Source organism: Manis pentadactyla, chromosome 12 (genome assembly GCF_030020395.1).
Source record: "Manis pentadactyla isolate mManPen7 chromosome 12, mManPen7.hap1, whole genome shotgun sequence".
Taxonomy (NCBI): domain Eukaryota; kingdom Metazoa; phylum Chordata; class Mammalia; order Pholidota; family Manidae; genus Manis; species Manis pentadactyla.
Window position 1 is genome coordinate 10,008,199 of NC_080030.1, and position 26,151 is coordinate 10,034,349.

The 26,151-nt window shown below is 55.2% G+C and overlaps 1 protein-coding gene and 1 pseudogene across 11 annotated transcripts in view; both read right to left on the minus strand.

Annotated features, from left to right (window-relative positions):
- Positions 1-26,151, minus strand: part of CRTC1 (CREB regulated transcription coactivator 1) — a 61,675-nt gene that overhangs the window by 13,167 nt on the left and 22,357 nt on the right. For 5 of the 11 annotated variants that reach the window (XM_036893024.2, XM_057489946.1, XM_057489944.1 and 2 more), the window contains exons 2-9: positions 12,438-12,554; positions 11,224-11,271; positions 9,588-9,725; positions 8,522-8,583; positions 6,736-6,830; positions 5,161-5,246; positions 2,103-2,143; positions 1,414-1,634 (exon numbers count right to left, since the gene is read on the minus strand). In XM_036893024.2, coding sequence (XP_036748919.2) covers positions 1,414-1,634; positions 2,103-2,143; positions 5,161-5,246; positions 6,736-6,830; positions 8,522-8,583; positions 9,588-9,725; positions 11,224-11,271; positions 12,438-12,554 — 808 coding nt within the window. Of the gene's footprint in view, positions 1-1,413; positions 1,635-2,102; positions 2,144-5,160; positions 5,247-6,735; positions 6,831-8,521; positions 8,584-9,587; positions 9,726-11,223; positions 11,272-12,437; positions 12,555-13,267; positions 13,478-26,151 lie in introns of those variants that run through there. The other 6 variants (XM_036893032.2, XM_057489942.1, XM_036893058.2 and 3 more) reach the window with 3 other exon arrangements.
- LOC118916685 (U6 spliceosomal RNA) lies at positions 4,876-4,969 on the minus strand (annotated as a pseudogene).

Sequence of the window (26,151 nt, forward strand, 5' to 3'; positions counted from 1 at the left end):
AGTGGCACTGCCCCCATGCTTGGGGCAGAGAAGGCAGATGGATGGGGGGCGTGTTGGCCTGTTCTGGGGCTCCCGAGCAGCACGGAGAGCTCAGTAGGGCTCTCATAACCTCAGAGTCCTGATGTGTGAGACTCACAGAGGGGCCCCCCACAGCCCCTCTTGTCCTTCCCACCATGGGGCTACTGGGGCCCACCTCCTCCATGGATACAAACCCACACATCCCACAGTTAACGTGGGTGCAGGGGTCACAGTGGGGACTTGGGAGTCACACCAGGGACATGGGAGAGAAAGGCCCAGGGTACAGGAAAGAGCAGAGTGGTGTCTCAGTAAGCGGCAGGGCGAGTACAGAAAGCAATGGAGTGTGAGGGGCTGGGGGCCAGGGTGTGGGCAGGGAGCTGAACCAGGGGAGGCATGAGTAGGGACAGGGTGAGGTCCCTGCAGCCACCTGGAAAAAGAGATTCCAGGCGGGAGAGAAGCAGCCCATGCAAAGGCCCTGAGGTGAGCTCAGTAGCTGCAGAGGAGATAGTGGGGGGAGGGTAGGAGCGCTGCGGGGTGGGAGGACAGGAGGTCACAGGAGCACTGTAGGGGACCTCCGAAGCTCCAGGGGGCTCATGCTTTCACTGTGAGGAAGCTGAGGGGCTGTGCAAGGTCCCAAGCAGAGATGGACCGTGAGCTGACAACCATTCTCAGTGGAGAGGGTGGAGACCTTGCAGGGTGGGGAGTGTCCATACTGGGCCAGGTCCTGATGGCAGAGCTGACAGCACGTGCCAACAGGTTGGGTTGGGCAGGAGAACAGGAATCAGCAGGAATACCTCGAAGGTCCCTGGCCTGAGACACCGGGTTAGAGGGCCACTGGCCCCCAAGGGGAGCAGGGCTGGGGCAGCGCCAGGAGCCATTGGGATGGGTGAGGTGCCTGTGGAATGTTGCCGTAGATGTGACCTGGGCTGCAGTGTCCCAAGCAGGTAGCCAGTCAGTCGGGGGATGGGAAGGAGTGTGGGAGTAGCAGGTGAGGCTTGGCCCTGTCCCTTGGTCAGGCACTGGGGAGGAGGGACAGGGGAAAGCCTGGCCCACCCCAGCTGGGTCAGTCCCTCAGGGGCTCCCCTCCTGGAAATGTTCTAGGCTCACCCACCCTCTCTGAAACCCCCAGCACCCCCTCAGCACCACAGTCTCATCACAGGGGACACCACAAGCTTTCCCACCCCTGGGTCTTTGCCCAGGCTGTGCTGTGCCCTTGGCCAGGATGTCTTTTCTGAGCAATGCCAGAAAGTGCCAAGCCCCCATACTAGGTCCCTCACCCAGCCCCACACCTGGTATTTTGGAGGTCACCATCCTAAGTCATTGTTCACACACACGTCACCCTCACTAGGCGGTCAGTCTGCAGGGATGGAATACCCACACCTGGCCCGGCCTTACCCTGGCCAGCGCCGCCGATGCCCAGGTGTGTCAGGTTGGCCGCGAGGTTGCCGGTACTGCTGGAGCCGCTGAGCGCAGGGAAAGTGGGCTCCTCGGGGTCCAGCGGGGTTGGGAGCGGGGAGGGGAAGTGGATGTTGGTCAGGTCAGGCAGGGAGCCCCCTGTGTTGTGGGTGGCGGGGATCAGGGCTGTAGTGTTCTCCTGGTCGGCAGACGGAAAGATGCTGGGGGAAAAGGCCAGACAGAAGCGGGAGGTGAGCCCTCGGCCAGCCTGTCCCCCCAGAAGCTGCAGCAGGGCAGGGAGGGAGCTGGCAGGAAAAAAATGAGTGGGCACAAAATGACCCCCAGTGATTAGGTGCTGCTGTGCTTGGCCAATGTCAGCCCGAGCCTCCAGGGGGATCTTAGGAAGCAGCTATCCCTGTGGGATGGGCAGGAGCTGGGGTGAGGGTGTCCCTGCTGTCCAGGGATGGGGTGTGTCTCAGGGTGGGTAGGCCAGGGCTGAGGCTGGGAGCTCTCTCCTCTCGGGCAGGGAGGGGTGTAAGCACCCCAGGCAGGGCCTCCTGGGTGGCCACCAACAGCACATGCCCCTCTCATAGGGACTTGCAGCCTCATGGTGGATGGGAAGCGTGGGGGTCACCTGAGCAGCCCCCCAGGAGCCTTGGGCATGCAGGGTGGGTCCTGTTGAGACTTACTTGATCCCAGGGACCTCGCAGGACTTGGGCCTGGACCCTGTCTGAAAGAGAGAGACAGCAGAGGCTGAGAGGGTCTCCTCGTGCACACTTGCAAGCCCTCACAAGCCCTCACAGCATGGCTGTCCTCCCCACGAGAGCCAATCTATCAGGTCTCAGAATCCTGCGGGCAGCACTGTGAGGTGGGGGCCTGCTTCACGCACACCCAGGGACAAAACCAAGAGGGTGTGGAGATGGGTCCCCATGACCTCCACCCCAGCCCCTGCCCTTGGTTGAAAACAGGCCCCTCCCAGACTTGCTGCATCTGCTCAGTAAGGTGGGCACAGCCGAAGGGCAACCCTTGTCAGGGCAAGAACTTAGGGAAGAATGTGGCCTGCCCACTCTTTGCACCTAGAAACCCCAGGGCTATGTGTCACCAGCTGACCCACCTTCCAGCCGTCCCCTGGAGCTGTGGCCCCCAGGGGGATCCCTGGGGCTGGGTACACTTCTATGTCCCCACCGCCCAAGGATGGAGACTCCGGCAGCCCTGTGGGCCTGGGAAGGGGTACCAGGGAAACCCTGCAGGCACCGAGACCAGGCTTTCCTCCTCTGAGAGCTGGGGACACTATTGCCACCAAAGAACTGCAGGCTCCAGGCCCCTGGACTCTCCCGTTCAAGGACAAAGGTCAGAACTCTCTTCTGCTGGCAGCAGACAAGATGGGACAGAGCCGCGTGCTGAGGGAAGGCTCCGGCAGTACCGCATCCCTTAACTCCCTGTCCGCCTCACAGCCCTCAGGCTGATGTGTTCTTTAGGGATTATCAGACAAGAAGGTGGCTCCATCCAGGTGGCAGGTGGGCGCGCCTCACTATGCACACCCAGGGAGGGGTAGACGCCTGGCTGGCAGTGATTGGGGCGCCCGAGGGGTGGCGTGCCACCAGGGCGTTAAGCCTCTGCAGGTTTCTACTTGGCCACGGGTTCCTTAATTCTGTGAGTAAACACTCGCTTCATTACCAGATTTTTGCAAAGCACGTTGACAATGACTTTCTATAGAATCTTTTCAAAAGCATTCCATGAACATTATGGAAATACTAAGGAATTTCTAAACAGCATTAAAAATTCACACAAACACCCCCACCGCCACTCTGCACCCAAGAAACCCAATGGAATTCTTTTATGGGCACCCTTGCACTGCTTTGCATGGTAGTTCCAAGGAGTTCCACCAGGAAGCCGGTCTCTGCCACCCTCTCTTCTCACTCCAAGGGTATCAGAGGTGTTTCCCCCGACATGCACCATCTTCACTTTCTTTATGGCAGCACTGTATTCCTGCTTGTAAGGACCCCCTGTGATCCTCTTCTCTGCAACTAGATGTTCCAGGTAGTTTTCCACTTTGTTTGGATTGGTAGAATTCTTTTTAAGTGTTTTTTATCCCTCTGAGTTGGAAAATCATGTATGTTCCTTGTGCCAAACCAGACATGCAGACAAAGATAAAGGGCCAAAAGTGCCACCCACACCTGCCGTGGAAAAGGGTGCGCCCCTTTTGCGTGTGTCCCCTTGGCCTGGTCCTACACATCCAAGCATCCATTTGTATACATCTATATGCATTTTATGCCTTTCTGAACAGCTTTATCCTGCTCTTTCTATATGATCACAAGTGTCTCTCATGCCTTTGCAATTCTGTAAAAGACCCCCACACACAGAGCTTTCCACATGAGGAACAGAGGATGATTTCCTTATGCAACTGGACCTTGAACAACACAGGGCTTAGGGGCACTGACCCCTCGCACAGTTGAAAATCCAAGCATAAATTCTGGCTTCCCCAAAACGTAACTACTAATAGACTACTGCTGACCAAAAGTCTTGCTGATTAAACACAGAAGATGGGCACATATTTTTATATGGTCTATGTATAATACACCTCATACTAGCAATAAAATAAGCTAAAGAAAAAAACATTTTTTCTAATTGTCACAAAGCACCAAAATATTTTCCAATAAATTTATGGAAAAAGAAAATTCCCATGCTAAGTGGACCTGTACAATCCAAACTCGTGTTGCTCAAGGGTCAACTGTAAATCCCATCCTGGCAAACTTCCTAGTTGTTTTCAGTTGGTTTCAAAAGCTCTGAACACACACCTTTGAGGAACACGTCCCTGTTGGCTCGATGTCATCTCCCTAATTTCCTGGAGGGGATGAACAAGTGGTGTTGCTAACCTTTTCACGGGAGGAAAGGGGACATCTGAGGGACTGGAAAGATTTTAATTATTTTTTTAAAATATTCAAATAGCTTTAGTGTTAAATGCATTTTGTTCTATTCACATTATTTTAAGTATGTATTCATGGCACAAATTCTATCCATCACAGATATTTTTATAGGTTGACACTTGAGAAATCTGTGTCTGGACCTGGAAATAATATAGAAATCTCAATCCAAGTGGAAATTCCAAGAAGACTTCGCACCCCAATAAAAGCTGTACAAATAAAAGTTGCTATGCAAATGAATGGAAGTTTATGTTTAAGGCTGACTGTAAACAGTTATAAACAATGATAATTACCCAATATTGTGGGTTAGTAGGAAGATCACAGGCTTAGAATTAGGAGGTATAAGTTCTAAAACCTAAGTGTCTTTCCAACCTTAGGCAAATAACTTCACCTCCCTGGCCTCAACTTTTTTTTTTATTGATGTATAACTGACATATAATACTATGTTAGTTTCAGGTACACACCATGATGATTCAATATTTGTATATATTGCGAAATGATTACCACAGTAAGTCTAGTTAACATCCGCCACCATACATAAATATATGAATGCCTCATGAATTTGTGTGCACAGGGGCCCTGCTAATCTTCTCTGTACTGTTCCAATTTTTGTATATGTGCTTCTGAAGCAAACATGGGTTTTAATTCCTCACATGATTTTTTGCCACTGTAACAAGCCTGTCCTTAGTGCAAAAAAGGTCTTCGTGATGGGTCAAATCTGAATGAGGTTCCCCAATATGCTATTTCTCTATCTTCACCTAGGCTACACTTAACAACAACAACAACAAAAAACGAGAAGGAAACTGCTTTTGAAGGCGCTTACCTTCTTGGTGTCCCATGCTTGCTTGGAAAGATTCTTGTCCGTCTCTGACGTGGTCTCTTCCATTCCTGGGACTGTTAATAGTAAGACTGGGGAGAGGGCCGGGGGTAGAAGGACAATCAGAGAAGGGATCTCTTTGCAGCTGCATGGCAGCACGGACAGGGTGCATCTCTGACACAGAGTCACAACTGTGATCTGAGGTAACTGCTCCAGTATTAACACCTGGGGATTGTACTGAAGTATGAAAAAGGGTTTCAGTGAAGAAAAAATTAAAAAATCATTCAGAGAACCTGTGACTTAAGAAAGAAATGAGAATAAAAGCTCTGCCGAGAACAGCCAAGAACCTGTCCCCACCTTGGGGTGTGGTTCCTCGGCCCCCCTCACTCCATGGACACTTGCCTCCCTGCCTCAGGCCGGCAGCGCCAAGAACAGGGGCCCAGGCCGTGACACTCAGTGTCAGCAAGGTCGGCCGACACCCCGTGGTAGCTGCAGCCCCACAAGTTAGATGCACTGCCAACCAGCCCCAGAGGTGGGGGAGAGGGCAGGTCCGAGGGACTGGAAGGGCTTCATTTGAGGCCTTGGCACCCACGTGGCCAAAGGCCCCTTTCCGTGGATGAATCAGTTATGGTGAGTTTAAACATTTTCTTCAGGAGACCCATTTTCTTTAGGCCTGTTGGAGGCTGTTTTTCTCTTACAATACAGCCATAGTGAACATAGCCAGATGGGTCAGCTCCCCCTTGCAAACTGGGGTAGGAGAGGGCAGGCTGGGGGTTGGGAAGGTGGCTGGGCTAACCCCTGACCCTTTCAGCCCATCTGAGAGTAACAGAGACAGTGGCATGCATGTGGTTAATTCTCTGGTTTCAGTGTCTTGGGGCAGATCAGGCCTGAATGAGCCTCAGGTAGCTGGCTTTATTTAGCAAGGCGCTCCCCTCTCTGGGTGATGCTTCTCCAGGCTTTAAGATAGCACATACCCTCCTTGAAGGCCCCAGGGACACAGCCTATGTGCCTGGCTCAGAGAAGGGTCTGGGGGCTTGGGCACAGACCTGCCCCAGCTGCAGGGTGTTCATGGCTCAGTCTGAGAGCAGGCTCCAGGCAAAAGTTGGGGGAAAAAAACCAGCCTCTTTTCCACTTATGGTAGCCAGGATGGGCTGTGGATCAGGAAGTTTCTTGAGGGTAAGAGCCAGGAAATGGCCCAGTGTGAAGCCCTGGATCAAGCTGCACCTGAAGCTGAACATCTAGCTCTGAACTGCTCAGTCATGAGCTGATAAATGTCACTTATGCTTGGCTTGCTGCCCCTTACATCTGAAAGTAACTGTAAAGCCCCCAGACTGTGTGGCCATGCCCTGAATTCATGCATGGAAGTCAATGTCTATTTTCTCTGCCTAGAAAACTCCTACATGCTCTTCAAAACCCAACTCAAGTAGTGCCACCTCTGAAAGTTTCCCTGAGCCCTCTCCTTATTCAGTGAGTTGTTCTGCACAGGTCTGTTCATCATGACAGAGCTTATGACCTAAGCACAGAGGCCTCCCGCTGGACTTGCCTGACCCGAGGAAAGATACCCATGTGCACTGCCAGTACCTCTCTTCTGGTGTGCATCCTGGGACCCGCCCATAAAGGGCTCTGGCTGGGCGGGCGTCATTGTGCTCTGGTGCAGGGCAGAGTCAGAATTGGTCCTGAGAAGAGGAGACAGACAGTGAGCCTTGGCCCCAAAGGAGACAAGGGGATAGTCCTGGCCCTGCTCAATCTATGACTGGGATTAGGTAGAAGTTGTGGGTCATTTCTGTTAACCACTACACCTGAACAAAACCCTAAGGACAAAGGAACCACACGGGTGATGGCTTTTGTCTGTAAAGTCTGTTAAAAACAAAAAGTTGTAGCAGAGCTGTCCCTCCATTTCTAACCAACCCCTCCACGGGCTTCTCAGCTTTGGGGAAAGGACTGTGCCTTCCTGCTAAAACCTTCCAGAAAGGGGCATGACAATCCCACAGAGGCCCAGCCTTGGGGGTGCAAGCCCCCAGATCATCACTGGATCCCCAGTGACAAACACCAATGCGCAACCCTGCCCTCCAGGACGTAGGGACCTTCAAGAAGGTCCCAGAAGGAATGCAGCCTCTCAGGGTGGGAGGAGTCCATAGGGGTATGGTGGGGGACATGGGGTCTTGCTCCAACCACCCCAAATGCTTCTAGTTCTGCCTTCTGTTCTGGGAACAGGGTGACCCAATCTGCCCCCAGCTGCAGATGCCTATAGAGAAGGTCCCCAGGAGAGCCCCTCAGCTATGCAGGAAATCATGGGTACCCAAGAGGGTGCTGGGCAGATGTGCAAAGGGTGGGTCCAGCATGGCTGGCTATTTGGGGGCAAGAGTTAAGAGCCTCATATACCCACCAGGGACGTCCCAGCCACTGAAAGTGATGTGGAGGAAACTTAGGTCAAGGAGAAAAAGAGCAGGTTACAAAGGAATGGGCAGGCTGAGTCTATGACCTTGGGACAAGCTGAGCAGTGAGGAGCGGTCAGGATCCACACCCCCTACCAGCTGTGTGTCCCTGAGCAAGTACTCTGACCAATCTGTGCTCAGTTTCCTTATGTCTACAATGGGGAGAATAACAGCACCTTATCCAAACTTTCTGCATTTTATATCCATTAATGTACATGATAGCTGAAATAAGGCTGATAGATGATTCGGGGCTGGTGGGAAATCAATTCTGTTATTGGATTATGTATTACGTATTGTATCACATATATATGTAATTTTTAACAGCTTCCCTATTTTTGGCATTTGCTAATGTGCATTTACATATGTGGTACAATATACATAACATAAAACTTACCATTTAACCATTCTTCAGTATACACTTCTGTGAAACTATGTGTATTCACACTGGTATACAACCATCACCTGTACTATTGTAGGTATTTATATTAACTATATTATTGTTGTTTTAAATCTTTTTAAAGCCATTTTTCCTTTTTCTTTTCCTCTTCTAGGTATGTTTACATACTTTCCTAATTAAGTAATAAATGTGTAATACTTTTATAATCACATTTTCAGTAACTGACAATGTGGGAAAGCATGTATAAATAGCATTAAAATGAAGAAAAGCAAGTTACAACACTGAGTATCCAAAATAATTTTAACTCTGCTTTAAAAAGAAAAGAAAAAAGTCATAAATGGGGGCAAAAAACCATGGATGACCCCAAAGCTGTAATCTCAGTGTTACAGGGTAGAGCTGACTTCCAGAAACTTCCGGATACTTCTTAGTTTTGTCATTTTAAAGTGACTGTATATTGGTTTTCAAAGCATAATCATGACAAAAGTTTGGTTTTGTTTTCAACGTGAGGGGTAAGGGCTGGCTCTGGGTCACTGACCTTCTCCAGCTCGTGTCCGCGGGCGGCGAGAGGTACACGGCACCATAGGGGCAGCTGTCCGCTTGAGTGTGAGTTAAGGGGACCGCACTGTCGGCTCAGGCCCCACCCCAGCCCTGGAACCTCGAGGCCAGGCTGCTGGGAGCCTGCAAACAGCTGGGGCCACAGGGCGGGGGCTTTTCCTGCTTGGCTGTGAGCGGCCCCCGGGGTGCGGCCCTGTCCACCTAGCACTCAGCACTCACCCCCTACAAGCGCACGTGTGAGCTACACCCCTTCCAAGAGGGGCCTCGGCTGTGAAACCAGGGCCCATAGGGGGCAGCGGGGAGTCTAGTTCAGCTGACCGGGGTCTTGACTCTTAATTCTGGGCTGACAGGGCAGCTCCTGGGGCCCAAGTGCTCCGTCTGGGGCCCAGCTGGTTGGGCTCCCCCAGCCACGGAAATGAGAACCAGGAAAGAACAGGCTTCTCTGTTCTTGAAAGCTGGGGGGTCCCAGGAGCGGCTGCTCAGACTGTGATGGGGAGGGGCTGGCTGGCCGAACACCAAGGGGCGGCCAAGTCGGGGAACTCCTGACAGTCTCTCTGCTTGGCGGAGAAGCAGAGGCAAGTTCTGTGTTTAGATGGAGCCTCCCTCAGAGATGTCTGGGCCTGGCTCAGATTCCCTCAGTCCCACTGCCTCAGTTGGGCTGCCCCCCACATGGCCCCAGTGTGTAGGCGCCCTGCTCACAGCCTTCCTGGGTCCTCCTGCCCAATCAGGCGTCCGACATCATCTGGTCTGGCCTCACCTTCGCTGACTCTCACTGTGGGCTGCAGGCTCCTGTGGCCACCTCTGCGTCCTTGTTCCCTGTGCTCCCTCAGCCACTGCATAGCCAAGGGCTCCTCAGCTTGCCACACGAACTCTTCCAGGAAGTCCTCCAAGATTGCCCTGTGGCTATGCCCTGACTCTTGGTGCAGCCCAGGAACCCTGGAAGGCTGGGGTGGCCCCAATCCCATCCCCATAGTGGGCAGTGAGAGGCTCCATCATTCACCAGCATGGCCTGGCCCCCCAGCCCAAGTCCTCTGGGGAAAGGATATCTGCCGTCCGTGTTTGTCCACTGACAGGGGCCGGCGGTGCGGGGAGCCAAGCCGGCCGCGCTCCCGATACACTCTGTCCACCAGCCCATGGTGCCGGGTAGTCCGGCTGGTGTCCAGTCCCGAGGACTGGAAGGGTGTCTGGGATGGGGAGGGGGCCAGCAAGGGAAGGGAAGGGAAAAGGAGACAGGGAAAAAGAGAAACCCAAACAGCAGTTATCAGCTGCAGCCTGAGATCCAACCTGCCTGTGTCCCCATGATCTGACCTCAGAGTCCCCTGCTCCCAAAATACCCCTGGCCACCATTCCGTGGCCCCAACGGACTTCTTCCTGTGGCCCCAACGGGCTTCCTCCTGTGGACCCAGACCCCAGCCTCCGAGCACTGTGGGGTGGGAGTGAGCTGGGGATCCTGGATGCCAGGCTGCAGACGTGCAGTGTGGCTAGCATGCACGAGCCAGGCAGAGTGGCACAAGCTCAGGGCCCAGCGCCGGCCGGAGTGCCAGGGTACAGACAGCCCCAGCGCCCCCTAGCCTCACCAGGTGCAGACAGGCCTCCGCCTTCTCTCTCCAGGCCTGGCCGGCCTCCTCCCCCCACCTACGTCATCCCTGGAGGGGCCTGCCAAGAGACAGCCCTGGGGCTTCCGGCTGAGGACGTGGAGAGGCCCACCTGGCCAAGGGCTGGCTTCCTGGAGGCTCCTTGCTGAGCCCAGGTCCTAGGATGCAGCCCCCACATGCCCTCCCCCACCTTATCTTAGCACCACCAGGAGCCAAGTGCAGGCACTGTTCAGAGCTCTGGCCCATGGCTTGGCTGGATGGGCTTCCTTCCAGCACCTGGAGCTGGCACGAGGCCCCCGGCCAGGCCTTCCAAACCCCAGGAGCCTGCATTCTCTGCCTGCCCTGGCAGCCAGGGCTCCTGCCATCTGACTGGGTTATGACAGGCCTAGCTACCTCTGGACACTGCATCCCCTGGCCCCTGGGCTTGTCTGTCTTCTCTGGGCAGCTGGGCAAAAGCAATTTCCTTCTGGAAGACCTCCACTGGCTGGAATTGCTGCTCTTCTCTACCCATCCTAATGCCTAGGCCGGTGTTCAGGCCAGCATCTGGGGACCCCTGCCTCTCTCTGACCCAGCAAGGACCCTGGTGACTTCAGTCTCTCTGCACTTTTGCCTCCAAAAGTCCTTGAGCCTAGGAAACTGCAGGGACCAAGGGAGGGTGGGAACTCTGGGGTCCAGGAAGGAACACCAGAGGGCAGGGGCTGTTCATCTCCTCCCAAGTATCCCTGGGAGACCAGAGGGGAAACAGGCAGCAGAAGCAGAGCCAGAGGCAGAGAAAAGCTCAGGCCTGGCTCACGAGGCTGCATCTAGGATCCTTCCACATGTGTGTGCGTGTGGGTGCGTTTGTGTCACAGAAATGAGCCATGCAGCATTGGTGTGCATGCTCCAATGGCCCTGAAAGGGGTCTCTTGATGCGACCACACGCACTTCCCAAGATGGGGCAGCGGCTGGGGTTGGGGTGCAGAGCAGATCTGTTTCCATTTGACAGACAGGATACCTCCCACTGGGCCATGGGTGTGGCCACACAGGGATACCCAGCGCCCACGCACGTGCCAGGGTCGCCCAGGCCTCAGCCCAGGGGCTCATTTACCAGAGAGACAGGAGCTGCTGCCAGGGCCTCCCCCAGAAATCCGCTGGGCTGCAAATGCAAAGAACCGAGACTTTGAGACACTCCTGCCTCGCCTGGCCCCCCAGTGGGCCCCCGTGCACCCTCGGCCCAAGGGATCTCTATGACAGCCCCAAGCAGGGCCATGCTCAGGGATGCCCAGGCAGACACAGATGGAGGGAGGAGGGGATAGGGGAAACAGGAAGGGGAGAGGCAGGGAGAAAACCTGGACCCCAGGGCCTTGACAGAGAGGTCAGGCTTTTGGAACAACCCAGGATCAGTGTGGTGGACCCCAGTGAAGAGGAACATGGTCTGAGGGGCCCAAGGGCTGCAGAGCTCAGCTGAGTGGACCCCATACTGGCCTGGGGAACCCTGGCTGGTGCCCTGCCCTGTTCCAGGGCAGCACGGGAGGAATAAGAGGGGAGGAGCGACTCAGGTAGGCAGGTAGAGGACTGAGCTCATCTTCGGGACTGGCAGGCTCCACCTGGTCTGTCGCATGCGGAGAGAAGTGGCTGTTTCCAGAACCCTGTCCCAGCAATGGGGTATGTGGCTGTGCAGTGGACCTGTCCCCAAGAGCCCAGACATCATGCTGGGGGTGGCCACAGCTCTCGGCCTAGCTCCCTGGCCCACCATGCCCCAGTTTCCACCTACAGACTGGGTTGGGGCACAGGCTGGGGTAAGAGGCCAGCCCTACATCCAGAGGTGGACCTTATCTCTTGTTATTTATGATAAGGATGTGCATGGCGGCTGTGCGGCCTGTGGGAGCCACACTGTGTGGGTCTCTGCCAAGAAACGTTTGCAGACAAGTGGGGTCAGGCCGCGGGGCCTCCTTCTGAGGATTGCTGGGCTTGTGGATTAGTGAGGCGGGAAGGAGCCAAGCCCCAGAGGCCCCGAGCGGTTCCCGATGCCGCACAGCCGGCCAACAGGTGTAGCGGCTGCCGAAATGCTCTCAGCCAGATCACGGCCTTGCTGCAGGGTCTGCTGACAGGGGACGGGCGGGGGGTATCCCAGAGAGGCCTGGGCATGCCACCTGGGGGCTGAAAAGGAGTAGGTGGGGACAGGGAGGGCTGCGGCAACTGTCTGGTGACCCCAGCTGTCCACAGCAACCATCACTCACACTTGCTTGCTCTATGGCCGAGGTGGGGCCTGCAGTGCCACGCACCCCAGGCGGGAGCCAGTGTAGGGGGACAGGGGCTCACCTGGAAGGGCAGATCCACGGTGCCACTCCCGATCTGGTTCACGTTGGGCAGGGACCCGCCATAGTACTGGCCACGGCTTGGGCCCAGCTGCAGGTACTGTGACTTCTGGAGCTGGAGCTGCAAGAGAGAAGCTGTCAGCTGCAGCAGGGGCCAGGGACCCCCCAGGTACACCCTGAGCAGTGCCACCCTCAGTGGCCCAGGAAGGAACCAAGCGGTGGGGTCAGTGGCATGAGTCACAGAGGGTAGGGGACCCCATGACTCTGATTCTCAAAGAAGCTGGGTGTCTCTCCACCCAAACAGCAGAATCAGAAACCCGAGGTGCCCCCGCCAGGCAAAGCAGTGCACCCTGAAGGAGTCTGCCTTCAAAAGCTGCAGGAGACGTGCTGGCTGACCTGGTGGGTCCACGGGCCGGTTCGTGAATGAGTTAGAGCATGGGATGGACCTGGAGCCTGCAGCCCACAGAGGAGGCCCCTCGCCCACCCAGGGGAGCCATTTCATATCACAGCCAAAGGCTGCATTCCCAGGTTCCAGGGGCCGGGGGCCAGAAGCTGCAGACTGATGCCTGGACACAGGAGAAATCATCTTTCCAATGGCCTGAACTGGAGGGCCGGCTCAGAAGCACAGTGCTGGCTTTCAAAGTGCAGAATGCAAGATCCCTCCTGCTCTACACATAGGGCAAGCGGGCCTGCCAGACCCCGCCTGAGTTCTAAGGGGTCCTGCCCAAGCCCCCAGTCCCCTTCTGCCTACTCAGCCAGCCTTGCCGGGGGTGGCGCAGTAGAGGACCTTCCCCTGGGTTGGCTGTGCGCCTGAACAGCCCACCCATCACTCACACGAGGGCTTGTCCTGCTGGGCCAGACCTCGGAACAGAAGCCCGGGCTCCCTGACCAGCCATGGCTGCCTGGGAGCAAGACCGGATCCAGTCTTTTCTCCCACAAGCAGCTGATTCCACTCTGCTGGGAACAAGGGCAGTTGCCCCTGACCAGGCGGCACCCCTCGGGGCCACAGGTCTGCAAGGCCCATCACCACACTGTGGGAGGCGGGCCCAATGCCTGAGGGCTGGCGGCCGGGCACGTGGAGGAAGGGGGGAGTCAACTTTGGCCCTGGCTGGGGCGGTTGCTAGGGGTGACTCTGTATACACAACAAGGCCGGCTCACTGTTCCCTCACAAACAGCTCCTGGCAGTGCTCCATGAGCTGGCTGCCCGCACCGCCCCGCTCTCCCACGCCGGGCCCCAGCTTCCTGGGGGGCCTCGGACACTGGAGGGGGAAGTGAAGCTCAGGAACTGGCTGCTGGCCCGGCTGAGCACCTCACCCAGGTAAACAGCTGTTTCCTGTGAGCTGCAGTGGAGCCAGAAGGGAGACTGACCTTGTTCCTTCCTTCAAGGGGGGTTTTTAGGTGTCTGTGGGGCCTTGGCCCAGGGTCTCTCTCCAATGGCCGGGGACACTCACTCTGAACACCCCACTGTGTCCCTTCCACAGCCACGTGGGATGAAGCAGGCCAGCCCCCAGCTCGGGGAGGGGAGGCCAAGCAGAGCGGGACCCTACCCCTGCCCTGGCACTGGTCACTGAAGACCCAAGGCCCCTCATGCCTCCTTGTGTCCTAGCCTCATTGTGCCACAGCCCCCTTCTGGGCCTCAGTTTCCCCCTCCCTAGAGTGAGTCATCCAGGCAAGTATGGGCGTAAAGGGCCAGCATGACATACAGGAAGTGCTCACGCCACATGCACATGGTCACAGGCTGACCCTTCGCCTGTGGGAGCCCCAGCAGCCCAGCGAGCACTCTGCAAAGCTGCTACGTTCCCGGCCAGAGGGAGCCTGGTGTTGGGGACAGTGCACAGGGTGCTTCTGGTTCTTGGGCTGCTGCGACACCAGCCCCACTTCTGCCCAAGCGTTCCTCTCTGGTGATGGCCTCTCACTGCCACCCCCCCGCCACCCACACTTTGCTATGGGACTGTCAAGCTTTGGGGCATGGCCTCTGGGTCTGGACTGGATGCCATGTGGGGATCCTGCTCTTCCTTTGGGGGACCCCGAGCTGGTCCCTGGTTTCATATGGGAATGAACAGGAAAGCATTAACCTGGCCCCAAGAAGTCTGGCCTTTGTCTCCAGCTCCTGGGAGGTGGAAGCCTCTGAACATCCTGCCTGGTGTCTTTGCCTGGGGCCTTGTGTCACACTGGGTCATCTACGCCAACAGTGTGGTTTGGAGTGGGGGTCTTGGGCCACGTGGTAGCAGCTTGCCTTCTGCAGGGGCTGGAGTTAGAGGTCAGACCTGCAGGCAGCCACATGTGTCTGCATGAGGTGAGCCCCAGTGAAAGTCCTGGACACCGAGCTCAGGGAGCACCCATGGTTGGCAGTACACCATGAAGCACCCATGGTTGGCAGTACACCATGCATGTCGTCACACACTGGCCTTGAGAGAAGGGCTGCTGACATGACTCCACAGGGAGGAGCAAGCAGAAGATCCCTGTGTGGAATTCCCTGGACACTGCCCCCTGCACCTCTTCCCTTGGCAGACTGCAATCTGTCCTCCCACTGGAGTAACCAGAACATGAGTAGGACAGTTTCAGGAGTCCTGAGTCCTCCCAGTAACTCCTGACCGAGGGTAGTCTTGAGAACCCTCAGATTCTGCAGCTGGTATCAGATGTGAGGGTGTTCTTAGGGAACCCCTAACTTGGAGGAGCTGATGCCCTTCCAGGCCAGCCAGGAACCCCTGGGAGCAGGACCCTGGGGTGAGAAGGTGCCAGCTTGGGGTTCTGCCCACAGACCTGCTGCCTCAGACAGTCCCCAGGGAGGGGGTCACAACGGTGCCACCAGGCGATCTGCTGAGCTGCTGAACGCTAAAGCTCACGTCTCTTCCGGCTGCCAGGTCACAGTCCTCGTGCACCTTCCACCAAGTGGTCCTCACTCAGTGGCCCCCTCAATGGCACTCCCCCACCCCACCAACCTCACCAACAGAGCTCTGCAAACCCAGCATCTGAGCCAGGCCTGTCCTCATAGCTGTTGGCAGGAGGTGGCACGGACAGGGAAGTGGGTGGTCCTGGGGACAGAAGGCCCAGGGTCTCAGTCTGGGCTCCCTGACTGGGGCCGTGAACCCCACCTGATTCAGAGGGCCGCGCTGAGAGCAGGTGGGGGCTCCATCACCCACACTTGCCCTGTGGCCTCGCTGCCTCTGCTCTCCCTGTAGTCTCCCTGCCCCCGCATCAGGGCCGCAGACGCCCTCCCTCCATGCCCATCCTGGAGGGGCCTCCCTGACGCCCTGCCCAAGGAGCAGCCCCCAAGCCACTATTACATCAGCCTCTGGCATTGTTGCTTGTTTCCTTTTAATGAAGTTTTTATTGTGGAGGTTTGGGATTTACAGAAAGTAGTGGAGTGAAGTTACTCAGCGCCCCTTACCCAGCTTCCCCAAAAGCTACCCTCTTACCTTACCAGGTCAAGACTAAAGAAAAAACAGCAGTGCAGCACCACTGGCTGAACCAGATCCTATTCAGGGGAAGCCTCCTGGCTTGTCTAAACCACATCTGAAATGATGCCCTACTCCACGACTCTGTCCCCCATCCCCATCCTGGTCCCCACCTACAGCAGACACCCAAGACTCATAGCCTGCTGGTCACGCCAGACCCCTTAAGTGCTGCCATGTGTCTGGCCGTGCCCTCCACCAGCCTGCTGCAGCCCCAGATCTTTCCAGATCATTCTCACTCCATGCCTCTCAAACCCTCTTGCTCTCAGGTTTAAACCAACCAAGCAGCACCAGACCCTAGGGGTCAGTGGCACAGAGGCCAGCGGGGCACCAACTCCCCACCCCAACATTACAGGGGGCACCCCAGTGTCCCTGAGACCCCTCCGTGGGGCTCAGAGCCTGTGCCCAGTCTGAGCACACTGAAGCAGTTCAACAGCCCGGGGGCCAACAGAACAAACTGCCCCAAACTGGGTGGCTTACAACAGGCATTTTGGAACTCTGGAACTGAAGTGAGGGCAGGTTTGATTCTGTCTGGAGGCTCTGAGGGAGGCCTCACCCCGCACCTCTCCCAGCCTCCAGCTGCTCCGATGTCCCTTGACTTGTGGCCACATCCCTCCAGTCTCTGCCTCAGTCTCCACACAGCCTTTCCCCCCCACGTATGGGTCTCAAATCTCCCCCCCTTCTTTCCCTTGTAATACATGATACCAGTCGCGGGATGCAGGGCCCTCTTTCATCCAGAATGATCTCAGCTCCAGACTCTTCATTACGTCGGCAAAGACTTTCTTGCCAAATAAGGTCACATTCTCAGGTTCCAGAGGTGAGCATGTGGATATATCTTCTGGGGAGACACAATTCAACCCAAGACAGGGCCTTTAGGGAGGTCCCAGCACATTCTGTTTTCCAGATGGGAAAACCCCAGCATGGTGGGTGCGCCCAGCTTGGAGGTGGCCAAGTGGAGCATGGACCCCACTCCTGGAACTTGACCCGTGAGACCTGCACAGGAGCAGGTGGCTGAAGGCCATGTCATGTCAGGGATGGAAACCCATCAGCTCCTGTGGGAGCTTAAGGCCAGAGAGCGTCAATCGGATGATGAGTCGACGCTGGCTCTGTCAAGGGGGTACCCAGTACAGGTCTTACTGAAAGAGCCCCCTTGGGCCCTGCCTCAGCCCCAGGCCCCTGGTTTCCAGGCAGAGTACCCCCCACTCAACACGGCCTGTTCCTGGACCACCCCCTAACCCTGCACAAAATCCTTCTCCCCGTCCCCACTAACACCCACTCCCCTGCAGAGCTCTGTGAAATTGGCGGCTTTGCTGGCCTCACCCGGCCTCCTTGCTGATAGGACCCCACAGGGGTGGGGTTGCCCAGCACAGCGCATCCCTGGCCCATCTGTACCCACATCTCTGCTAGGCACGTCCCTCCATCCACAGGGCTGGGTGAAGTATGGCCCTGGGAAGGTGTGCATAATGGACACAGCCACTTCTCCAGGGCATCCCCCAGTTGTCTGGGACCCCTGCACAGGTTGCAATGACACCCCCATCAGCCGGACCCTCCCAGGCCTCTCTCTAGACAAACCTAGTCTTAGTCAGGTCTGCCAGCCATCATCATGGCAACTGGCAGCCTTCTAATGAGATTAACAGGAGCAGACATGCTGAAGGCTGAGCTCTACCTGGAAAGCCACAGCAGGGGCAGATCTGTGGAGGGCTTGGGGGTGCTATGTACTCTGAGCAGACCTCAGTCTCCCCACTCACCACAAAGGCCTGCATGGTTTGGCCCTCTGCCCTCCCTGACCTCCGCCACCCCACCAGCTGAGTAGGCTGTTGACTCAGGGCCTTTGCACGGCTCCAGGAGGCTCTTCCCACTGGGCCAGCCCAACACTGCTCACCTTACCCCACAGCATCACCTCCTCCACAGCCCACTGTCCAAAACCACCTGGCACAATGGAGTCACTCGGCACACATGGGGAATGAGCAACTAACTGGACGACAGATGAACATGTGAGTTTGGGAACGACTGCCAGACATGCTAAGAAACCAGGACAGGACCCTGTGTCTCCTGCACCCACATGCAACCACCTGCCCGCCCCCACCCCTAGGGAAACTGAAGTCCAAGGAAGAATAAACAGCTGCCCAAGGGAGACACAGAACTACCCAGAGAGGAAGGTGGGAAATAAATGCATCTCAAGCGCACACTTCCAGAACCCAGGTGCTCGCTGTGACCCCAAGGAATTCACGCAACTTGGCTCCAGTCCTGACCTCAGGGATCCCCCAGGTGGAGTTCTCAGCAGGTGGCTTGAATGGGCCACTTTTGGGGGTGTTCTCTGGGAGGGAGGTACCAGGGCTTTGCCAGGTTCCCTAAGCGTTCCAGCAGCCATGGGTGTATGTGGATGGAGCCCCCCAGAACCCCTGGTAAGATCTGTTTCTAGTCATGTGCAGCCACTGGCAGGTTTTCCAGGGCCACCATTTCCTGACGGGTGTGCGCTATTCAGCTTGTCTGGCTGCATTCCTTCCAAGGCCTGGCCCCAAGATTAGCTCAGGTACCAGGTGGTGAGTTCAAGTAAGGCAGATGGCCCCTCCTGTGCTCCACTCACCAACTGAACAGCCCCGCACCTCCTGCAACGCTCAGCTGAGGTTGGGTGACGTGCACATCTGTGGACATCTCATGGAGGCCATAGAGAACAGCTCCAAACACACCGAGGGAGAGGAGGGCCAAGGCCGCTGGCTCCAACCCCGGAGGCCCCAGCCCCTGCTGTGTGCTTGCCAAGAGAACAGGAGGAGGCACTCATGTGGCCTGTCCACGGGAAGCACCATCTCTCTCGCCTCCCTGCCCACCGTGGAGAGGATGAAGCCCTGGGGGAGACAACTCCCCCTGCACAGGTGCCTAGCCAGGATGGCTGAGATTGCTTTTCTCTCTTTGCAAACTCCTTTTCATCTTTATCAAAGTAAAATTTACCTAACAGAAAAAGAACCCATTTTCTAGTGTACAGTTCAATGGCATCTAAAATATCCACAATGTGCTACAAATGCACCTCTATCTAGTTCCAGAACATTCCCATGAGCCCAAAAGGAGACCCCCCTCCCCCTCCCCCAGCCCCCTGGCAACCACTGATCCACTTTCCATCTCTACACATGTGCCAGGTCTAGATGTTCCATATAAATGGAATCCTGTCTTCTGTTGCCTTTTGTGTCTGGCTTCTCTCCCTCAGCGTGGTTTCAAGGTTCATCCACACTGCAGTGCGTGTCAGGGTGTCATTCCTTTTCGTGGCTGCATAATATTCCACTGTGTGGGTGGACATTGGGGTGGTTTCCACTTTTTGGTTGCTGTGACTAGTGCCGCTGTGAACACGTGTGCCCAAGTATCTGCCTCACTCTCTGCTTTCAAATCTCTAGGTGTACACCCAGGAATGGGATGGCTGAGTCACGTGGTGATTCTGTATTTACCTTTTGGAGGAACTGCCAGACTGTTTTCCAGTGGCCACACCCTTGCACATTCCCACCAGCAGCGTGGGGCTTCCAGTTTCCCCACAGCTTCACCAACACTTGTGGGTGTCTGTTGTTCTGATGGCAGCAGGTTGATCCCACCGGGTGTGACGCGGCTTCGCTCTGCATTTCCCTGATGACTCCTGATGCTGAACAACATCCCATGTGCTTCTTGGCTACTTGTGTATCACCTCGGGAGAAATGTCTATTCAAGTCCTGTGCCCATTTTTTAAAATAATATATATATTTTTTGGTATCATTACTATAGAATTACATGAGCAATAATATCGTGGTTACTAGATTCCCCCCTTCACCAAGTCCCCACCACACACCCCATTACAGTCGCTGTCCATCAGCGTAGTAAGATGCTATAGAGTCACTACTTGTCTTCTCTGTGCTATACTGCCTTCCTGTGCACCTCCCTACATTATGTGTGGTAATCGTAATGCCCCTTTTTCCCCCTTATTCCTCCCTTCCCACCCACCTCCCCAGTCCCCTTCCCTTTGGCAACTGTTAGTCTATTCTTGGGTTCTGTGATTCTGCTGCTGTTTTGTTCCTTCAGTTTTTCTTTGTTCTTATACTCCACATGTGAGTGAAATCATTTGGTGCTTGTCTCTCTCCTCCTGGCTTATTTCACTGAGCATAATACCCTCTAGCTCCATCCATGTTGTTACAAATGGTAGGATTTGTTTTCTTCTCATGGCTGGATAATATTCCATTGTGTATATGTACCACATCTTCTTTATCTATTCATCTACTGATGGACACTTAGGTTGCTTCCATTTCTTGGCTATTGTAAACAGTGTTGCAATAAACATAGGTGTGCATATGTCTTTTTCAAACTGGGATCCAGCATTCTTAGGGTAAATTCCTAGGAGTGAAATTCCTGAGTCAGTTGGTATTTGTATGTTTAGTTTTTTGAGGAACCTCCATATTGCTTTCCACAATGGTTGAACTAATTTACATTCCCACCAGCAGTTGTAGGAGGGTTCCCCTTTCTCCACATCCTCACCAACATTTGTTGTTGTTTATCTTTTGGATGGTGGCCATCCTAACTGGTATGAGGTGGTATTTCATTATGGTTTTAATTTGCATTTCTCTGATGATTAGCGATGTGGAGCATCTTTTCATGTGCCTGTTGGCCATCTGTATTTCTTCTTTGGAGAAGTGTCTGTTCAGATCCTCTGCCCATTTTTTAATTGGCTTATTTGCTTTTTGTTTGTTGAGGTACATGAGCTCTTTGTATAATTTGGACGTCAACCCCTTATTGGCTATGTCATTTATGAATATATTCTCCCATACTGTAGGATGCCTTTTGTTCTATTGGTGGTGTCCTTTGCTGTACAGAAGCTTTTCAGCTTGATATAGTCCCACTTGTTCATTTTTGCTTTTGTTTCCCTTGCCTGTGGACATATGTTCATGAAGAAGTTGTTCACGTTTATATTCAAGAGAGTTTTACCTATGTTTTCTTCTAAGAGTTTTATGGTTTCATGACTTACATTCAAGTCTTTGATTCATTTCGAGTTTACTTTTGTGCCATTGTCCATTTTTAAATTGAGTTGTTTGTCTCCCTTGCTTGGTTTTAAGTCTTCTTTACATATTCTGGACATGAATCCCTCATGAGCTGCTTGGCTTGCAAACATTTTCTCTCATTCTGTGGGTTATCTTTTCCCTTTCTTGATAAAAGGTTTTTTAATGTTGCCAGAATCTGATTAATCTACTTTTTGTTGTTGATTGTGCTTGTAGTGTCACATCTAAAAATCCACTGTCTAATCCAAAGCGAGGAAGATTTACACCTTTGCTTCCTTCTAGGAGTTTTCTAGATTTAGCTCTTAGTCTCTGGTACATCCTGAGTTAATTATTGTTAACTTTAGTGCTGCCCCCGTTCCACCTCATCACCAGCCCCCGCACCGATGGAGGGCTCCACGGTGGGAACCAGGCTGACCCTATGGAAGCACGCCTGGTACACTGGAATTTCTCACTGAAAGGCTGCCAAGCGCAGGAGGGAATAATGAATGAAACAAGGAATGAATGAAAGCTTCACAGGCGTGTGGCCGAGCATGGATTCCAGGCTGAGTCACCCGGGCCCCCGGCCCCCCAGCCGACTGAGACACTCCCCAGCTGCCTCCTCGCTCGTTCCCAAAGTGTAAATACAGAACCAGATACACAAACACCAAGTGCGCCTCGGAATGCCTTTAATCAGGCCCTGCTGCCGCTGCCAAATTTCCAGCCCCAGCTGGATCAGAGGGTCCCTGTGAGCACGTTTTCTTCCCATGTTGGTGGCGGCGGTTGAGCACAGACCTTCTGGCTGGGATGCGTGGAAGGTCCCTCGGGGTCTGAGCACTGCACAGCTGGCTGGTAGGGGCCTCTCTCCCTGTGAATAAGACCCCAGCCCTGCAAGCCGGCCAGGTACCCACGGCCTAATGGCAGCCACGAGAAGAGAACAACATTGCTTTGCCCCCATTTTACAAGTGGAGAAACAGGCACTGAGGGATGACAGGCTCTCCCTGAGGCCACCTGGTGAGGGGAAGGGACTTCAGTTACAATCCAGGATCTCCCTCAGGCAAACCCCAGCTTCCCATGGGCAGCCCACAAGGCCCTCCCCTCCTTCTGCCTCGGGCCCTTGCACCTACCTTACCCTTTTCTGGAACCTCCCATGGAGCTCCTTCACATCTTTTGGGTTTCAGTTCAAACATCACCTCCTCAAGAAGCCCTCCCTGAGTGTCCACTTCCAAAATAACCCTCTGTATAAGCTCGGGCTGCTGGAACAACATATCACAGACTGGGCAGCTTATAAAACAGGCATTTATGCCTCACAATTCTGGAGGATGGAGGTCTGAGATCAGGGGCTGTCATGGTCTCTCCCTCTTGCTGGTATGCAGGTTGCCTTCTCTGTGTCCTACTCACCACAGCCTTTCCTCAGGGTGTGTGTGTGTTGGGACAACTCTCTTTCCTTCCCTTCTTATAAGGACACCCGTCCTCCCCTGGTAGGACCTGCCCTTATGACCTCATTTCACCTTAATCATCTCCTTGTAAGCCCCATCTCCGAATACAATCACATGGGCCATTAGGGCTTCCACATATAAACTTAGGGACACAATTCAGTCCACAGGTCTTGGGGGCCTGCGTGCCCGGCCTCTGTGGGAGACCTGAGGGACCAGCACCTGCCCCCAGGAAGCAACCATGGGCAGCTCTAACTGGAATCGGGGCATCCAGGATGGCCACACACCACACCCTCTAGGAACACCCACAGCCAGCTAGGCCCACGCAAAGTCCAGGGGCTCCAGGGCTCTCCAACAGGAGCTCCCAGTGCACAGTGGGGCATCCTGCGGGGAGTGGCCTTCTCTGGGTCTGGCCTTGGAGAGCTCAAGATGGGGTGACAAGCCAGTGCCCACATCCTAGGGGCTGCTGGATGGCTGAGACTTGATGGGCGGAAAGTCAGAGCTGGCATTTCCACAATCTGCTGCCCAAATGTATTGCGATGCCCCTGCTCACAAGGGTCATGGGCTGCACCACCACACAATGGATCAGAAACAGCCCGCAGTGAATCAGCTTGGCCCCAGCCCAGCTGACCGGCGTCTCCTCATTCATGCCTACCCAGAACCTGAGAATGCAGCCCTGTTTGAGCACAGTGCTTCTGCAGATATAATCAGTTAAGGCTGTTCGGATGAGGTCACCTTGGATTTCAGAAGGTCCCTAAGTCCTATGACTGGTGTCCTTATAAAAAGAAGACATAGAGACACGTGGGGAGAAGGCCATGTGAAGACAGAGGCAGAGATCGGGGTGATGCAGACACAAGCCAAGGGAGCCCCAAGGGTTGCCTGCAGCCACCAGAAGCAAGCCCAGAAGCCTGGGACGGATTCATCCCTGCCCGGACCTTGACCTCTCGCTTCTAGCTTTCAAATCTGTGAGGGATGATGTTGTTGTAACCGTCCCAGTTTATGGAACTTTGCTGCAGCAGCCCCAGGACACCAGCTGCTGCAGAGTGCATGGAGCCCTGGGGGGTGGCAGGGCCACTCAGAGCCAAAGCATGGGGCAGGCAGGCACCCTGAGCACAGACAGTTAGGGAGGGCCAAAGACGGGACTCTCAAGGCGATACTCCAGGGGGAGGAATGGGCTGCTAAGTGGGCAGAAGGAACAGCAGGAGCAGAGGTGGAGGGCCAGGAGGAGAGGGGTGAAGGACGAGGCCAGGCCAGCTCTGATGGGCAGTCACTGCAGAAGGGCAGGGAGGGCGACCCCAGAGCTCAGACCAGGAAGGCATAACGGGTGGCAAACGTCTAGCCAGAGACGGGGGGCCAGGGATACCAAGTGAACTCACCAAGCAGGGGTCTCGGCCCACTGGGAGCTGCAGATGGTCCCTCCCCAGGAGAGGCCTCCCTGGAAGATCCTGGGGCTCTGGTCCCTGACCCCGACCAACCCTGCCCCAAGGCTCTGGCAGCTGCACTAGGTGGTGTAACAAGGATGTTAGGCCTCCCCAGACACAGAGTTCAGCCCTGGCTGCACACGCCTGCCTGTGGCCTGCATCTGGGTGCCACATCCCACAGGGCTGGTGCAGGATCCAGTGAGCAGGGGCCTCTGCAGTGCAACGTTCCCCGGCCCCCTCATCCACACAGACGGTGGGGCCACAGCACATCACCACTGGATCTGTAGTGGGGTATGCATAGCAGGCAGGGAGGGTCCAGTGTCTGCCCACCCACCCCCGCCCCGTGCAAGCTTCACAGGCCCAGAAGTGTGAGGGGCCCCCAGTAGGAAGTGGGGAGCCATGCTTTGCAAGGTTCACATGCAGCCCAAAGGCAAAGCCCAGGGCCACAGCAGGGCCACCTTCTGCTGTCATCTGGGGGAAGCCACAGACAGCCTTGGGCTGTGGAGATGGCCTTTTACATTTCAGATACATTTCTGGTTGTACGTCATGACGTCCATGGGAGAGGAGACCGATTGCCCCACATGGCACCCAAATGCCACCCCCAACCCCATCTGCCTGGGCACCAAGGTCCCCTCGGCATGGCTGGGCGGGCTGGCCAGCGTCCCTGGAGGTAGGCAGCTGGCTAGCATGAAGAGAGACCCAGACAAAAAGGCCAAGGGCGCCTGGTTTCATCTACAACCTAGAAAGCTCTCCTCACCTCCCCAGGGGCCGCCCAGGGGTTGGGAGGGTCATGGCCGGAGGGGTTTCTGGGCATGAGGCAAATAGCAGCTCAGGTCTGAAGAAGCCACCGGGAGCCGCTCATCAGTATGGTGGCTGCATTCTAATGTTAGCTGATAAGATCTAGGTCTCTGATATTTTAAGTCCAGACCCCTTGGACATGGCAGCTCTTTTCAGGTTCTGTGTGTCCAAAAGTCATTCTGTGCAGCTAATTAAGCTGCAGAAGGCCGGGAATGAAGTTTGGAACAGAGTTAATAAAGTTCCTCATCTAGCAACAACAACAAAAAAAAGAAAGAAAGAAAGAAAGAAAAAGGAGGGTCAGGACAGTTCACATTCCCAACGCCTGGGCAGCCTTGCCCAGGGCAGGGATTCTCCGGGAGCAGGGACCTGACCCTGGAGCCCCTCTCTGTCCACATCCAACTCTTGGGCACTGTAGAAATTTCCAGGGGCTGCTGTAAAAAAATGACCATAAACTGGGTGGCATTAGACAACGGGAATTCACTCCATCAACCTGCTGGAGGACAGAGCCTGAAATCGAGGAGGAGGCAGGCCGGCTCCTTCTGGAGGTCTGACGGAGAACCTCCCAGTCCTTTCTCCTGGCTTTTGGGGGCTTCTGGCAGCCCACAGTGTTTCTGGGATTGTAGACACATCACCCCGGTCTCCATCTCTACTGTCACGTGGCCTTTTCCCTGTGTCTGTCTTTTGTCTCCCTGGAAGGACACTGGTCACTGGCTTTAGGGCCCACCTTACACCAAGAAGACCTCATGTGGACAACTGCATAGACCCTATTTCCAAACAAGGTCTCATTCACAGGTTCTGGTTGGATATGAATCTGGGGGACACTCTGCAACCTGTCACAGTCAACCAAACCTGTGTCACCTCAAGTCCTATGCTAAGAACCTTCCCACAGTGGCAACACCCCAAAACTCAATCCCCAACCCTTCTCCTGTAGCCCGTGGGCCCCCCAGGCAGCGCTCTCCCCTTCAGAGCCTCCATTTCCTCCACTGTCAGCCAGGGGCTGAGGGGTGAGGCCGGCCCAGCACACATCAGCATAGCGGAAATTACTGGGACCCTGAGAGGCAGGTGGCCAGCAGCGTCTGCAGAGCCTTCTGGCAGCATTCATCAGCATCCTGCCCTCTGACCCAGTAATCCCACTTCTGGGAAGCTCTCCCGAGGGAGATGGTCTGAAACGCAGATTTATGTGCAAGGATGTTCCTGCTCATCGGTCGGCACAGCAAGGGCTCCACGCCGGAGAAGAGCAGAGGATACACATGTGCCCCGGGGGCTGAGGTGGGTGGTGGGGAAACTGCCCTTTCCAGGGACATCCCTAGTGGGACAGGCACTGGAGTGTGCAGGAAACGGGTTGGGGGGCAGGGCTGGCCACAGCCCCAGAAATGCCCCACAGGTCAGGAGAGCTATTCTCCGGAACAAAGGCAGGACCATTGGCAAACCACACACTTGGGGGAACCCAGGTCTATCCTTGCGAGGACAGACGGACAGGAACCGGAAAACAGGCCAACACAACAATATGGAGAACGGGGGAGGTCTGTGAGGATCAGGAGGGGCTCCCTGGAGGCTGTGGGGTGGGATGCCCGGGCTGGGTGGAGCTGGGCCAGGGTAGGCGCTCAAGGTACAGAAGCCCTGTGG